We start from the raw sequence: 3,964 nt of genomic DNA on the forward strand, positions 1-3,964 counted from the left end.
AGACACCAAAGTTGTTGATGGGAATTCATATGCCCTTTGTCCTTTTCTCCACTTGGTATATATTCTTTCAAGGAGTCAACACAAATAATTGTGAAGAAACAAAGAAGATATTTGGTAAGACATACAATATCCTTTTTTTTTCAAATAAAATTTAAAAAATCAACTATTAATTCCCCCCATCGAATTGGCTAATTCAGACAGATTATATTTTATGTTGATCCTCTTAATGAAAAATTTCCCACCTTGCTGCCCGGCAACAATGCCATTTCCATTTGACCATAAAAGAAGATAGGCACAAACACAGCTTTAATACCATTGAACACTAGTCCAGATATTTAATTTCAAAAAAAGGCAAAATTAATTTAACCAAAATGCAAATAATAAACAAGTGACCTTTTTTTTTTTTGGAAATTCAACTCCAAAAAGAAAAAGGAAAAAGGCCCTGAAGAGGAGATGGTCACAGGCGAGTCCATGGTTTACTATCATTGCCCTTCTTTTTTCCCCTAAATTATTTTATCTTTTACCCTTTTTTCGGCTTCAACAATCAGCCCATGTTTCGGAGGCAGGCTCAGCGAATCCAAAACCTTGGGGTTTCAACAGCGAGTGGTCTCTCTCAAAGTGCTGCTGCAACTCCACTTCCCCCGCGTATGTTAGCACATCCTTCACGTTCATGCTAACACTAACATTCCCATTGCCGCCGCCACCACCATGAGGCTGATGATGGTCTCCGGTCAAACCTAGAAAATCCCTGGTGAAACGGTCGCTGCTCTTCTGCCACGTGGCCAGGTTCCCGGACGCGAAACCAAAGAAATCCATGCCGTTGTTATTGTTGTTTATCTGCGTGGCGGTTGCACCGACGGTGGCAGCCTTTTGAAGCAACGCAGTGGCCGACAAGTGAGGAGAGGTCGACGTGGCAGCAGCAGCAATGGATGGAGCGTTGTTGCTGACATGGAGGCTTTGAAAGGGTGAGGTGATGAGCGTCTTTTGAGGCGGCAGCGCTTCTTGGAAGAATGGTGCCAAATGGTGAGACTCGGGCTTGACATGAAGTGGATTATTAGGGTTAGGGTTAGTTGTTGGAGTAGGGTCGACCCATGGGTTGAGAGATATATGGGTTTCAAAGGGGAAAAGAGAAGAAGGATTCGTGGTGGGGTTGGCTTGGGATGTCAAATGATGGAGAGCTGGATTCGTGGCGGCGGCCACAGCTAGTTGGTTGGCGGAAAGCCTTGCACTTTCTTCAGCTAATGCATCGCAAAATGCCCTATGAGTTATGAAGCTGTCTTTCCTGTATAAAGACGGCATTTCAGAAAGAAACGTTTATGAAGTAATAATCAACTGCATTAGCAAGCAATTTTGATAAATAATAATAATAATAAATTGTGGTAGTAACCATAAATGAATTTCAAATATAAATGCTAAAACGAATCTAGAAATTATAAAAGAATAATAAATTTTATTTGGGTTAATAATTGGTGTATGAAAATTAAATTTTTTTCTAATAATATTATTTTTAGGGTATATTTTTAAAAATTATAATATATTTTACTACTCTGGTAATATGTAAGACATGCAAGAAATGCATTCTATGATGGAGAATTTTTGGATTGTAATAGAAAGTGAATTTGTGATATTGGTGAACGAGAGAGAAAAGGAAAGGTTTTAATTAAAAACAAAGGAGAAGCCATCATTGTTGGTCAAATGTAAAGGATCGAGGAGTGAGTACAGATAGAAAGAGATATGCATGACAGATAGTTAATTGATGCGTATACAATACATGCAAAGATGACTCAAATTTTGAAGAATTTATCAAGTTATGATGGGATATAGTCAATAGTGCTATCTACAATCCATTCATGCATGCATAACCATGAATCTAATCGATGCAGCCAAAAAGAAAATCATAATGAGCTGCAGATATTTTTGTAGTGTTCTCTGAAAGTTAACAATCCCATATGCCTATCCCCGCCCAAAGAAAACAAAATTCTCAACCATGAAATCCCAATAAATAAAAGCAATAATTATAACTTCTTTTGCTTTTTCTTGGATATCCATCATTACATGGAAAAGAGCCCTTGCATGAATTGGCCATGATAATAAAACCATGATTAATCAGGCTATATATTGAGAAATGAACCAAAGCCTAAATGCAGTTGAATGATGCATGAAGAATATGATAACATACTCCAGATTTGATGACTGTTTTCCTTATCTTTTTCACAACATCATTTTCACTTTCAGAAATGAACATGGCAGCTGGTTCAGATTTTCAGAGGCAATGCTTTCACAAAAGTCACCAGTAACAGACACTTGTATTAATGGTGTCCACTTGCTGCCACTGCATTTAATTTAAGTTCCAGATATATTCCACGCATAGCTTACCACTCTTGTGTTTAAAAAAAAACACAAAAATCCTAAACTCAATTACGTTATATTATTATTGTTTCAAGTAGAAAAAGGGGTTACCTAGAGAAAAGGGTTCCACAATCACATCTGTATTCTCTTGTTCCACAGGTCTTAGTATGAGCTTTCCAATCAGATTGAACAGCGTAAATCTTTGAGCATTTCTCACACTTCCATTTCTTCTCTCCATGTTTTCTGCAATAATGCTTTTTAATGCCAGTAAGATCACCTAAAGCCCTTGACGGATGGTGGTGGACACATGTAGGTTCAGGGCAAACATAAGCTCTCTTTTTGATCTCTTTGTTGTTTCTTTGCTTCAGTTTCCACGGAAGGTTATGGCCTCTTCTATGGAGTTGAAGGTTCTGATCTCGTTGGAAACCTTTGTTACAGATCTCACACACAAATCTGTTGGTAGCCAATAGTGTCTTCGGAGATAAAGCAATCACTTCAGCATCTGGGTCTGTACTAACACCATCAAAGACTTAGAATGAAATCCTTGGAGGGATATGTGATGAGAGAATTTAACTAAGTCTTACCTGGATTCCCTGGGAGGCTTCTTTTCTTCTTGATATTTTGTGGTTGCTGCTGTGGAGAAATGGTTGAAACAATAGGGATTAAGGCACAAAAGTCTTGAACAACTCTGGTACAAGAAGAAACAGTGGTACTAGCTTCTTCAGACAAAGAAGTGGAATTGGACATAGCTGTGGGAAACATGACAGCTGAGAAAGAAGAAAACTCCAAGCAAGAAAAAACCAAAGAGAAAACTGATCCCTGATCGTTGTTTTGTAGCAAAGGGTATAGCCCAGAAAAAGAGAATCCCCAGCTCTGGATATAAACTAAACACGATTTGTCAATAAACAGGAGGCAGTGAGTGGCAAAAGCAAAATATCTCGTGAAGAGATGATGATGATGGGTTATTCTCCAAGTCGCTTTCTAGCCATGGATTGCTTGTCTGAACGACTCTGCTGCAACGCAATTCAGATACATACATACATACATATGTTTATATATGTATCTCTTTCCTATATAACAAGCTGAAAATTGCTCTCTCCATGCTATCATATAGAAAATACAGACAATAAGATGTTGTTTATGTGTATATAAGGATTCACAGATAGATTTGAGAGTGAGAGCAGGAGAGAGAAAATAAGAGAGAGTTTGAAGTATCAGGTTCCTGTATATAATAGAGTACACAATGGTGACGGTTATACCAAGGAGAGAAGGTTTGGTAAATATAGACCAAAAAATTTAAGGAAACATGTCTAATATTATTGATAAGGGTTATATTTAATGTGGTGTATTCTTTTATTTATCATCGTATACATCATATGATAATATACTTATATAATTTATACACTATTAATACATCCTAAAATAATATATTGAAAATTTATCTTAAAAATATATAAAAAAGAATCCCTTGAAATAAGAAAAGATAGCCGAAGAAATCTAGAAAGGATGCAATTCAAAGCAATGACTAGGAAATACCCCAGTCCCACTTGACCTGGAAAATAATAATTTCAGTCAATTAGTATTTATTTTAATGGTAATCTGTGTGTGTGTATCT

The 3,964-nt window shown here is 36.9% G+C and overlaps 1 protein-coding gene across 1 annotated transcript; it reads right to left on the reverse strand.

Moving 5' to 3' along the window:
• Positions 1-247: 247 nt before the first annotated feature.
• On the reverse strand, positions 248-3,581 carry LOC105762591 (protein indeterminate-domain 12). Its single transcript, XM_012580361.2, has 3 exons — positions 2,934-3,581; positions 2,461-2,857; positions 248-1,282 (listed from the first exon to the last, which is right to left on the reverse strand). The coding sequence occupies exons 1-3, from the start codon at positions 3,109-3,111 to the stop codon at positions 538-540; spliced, it is 1,320 nt and encodes a 439-aa protein (XP_012435815.1). The 5' UTR covers positions 3,112-3,581; the 3' UTR covers positions 248-537.
• Positions 3,582-3,964: the final 383 nt, after the last annotated feature.

The sequence above is a fragment of the Gossypium raimondii genome, chromosome 12 (genome assembly GCF_025698545.1).
Source record: "Gossypium raimondii isolate GPD5lz chromosome 12, ASM2569854v1, whole genome shotgun sequence".
Classification (NCBI taxonomy): domain Eukaryota; kingdom Viridiplantae; phylum Streptophyta; class Magnoliopsida; order Malvales; family Malvaceae; genus Gossypium; species Gossypium raimondii.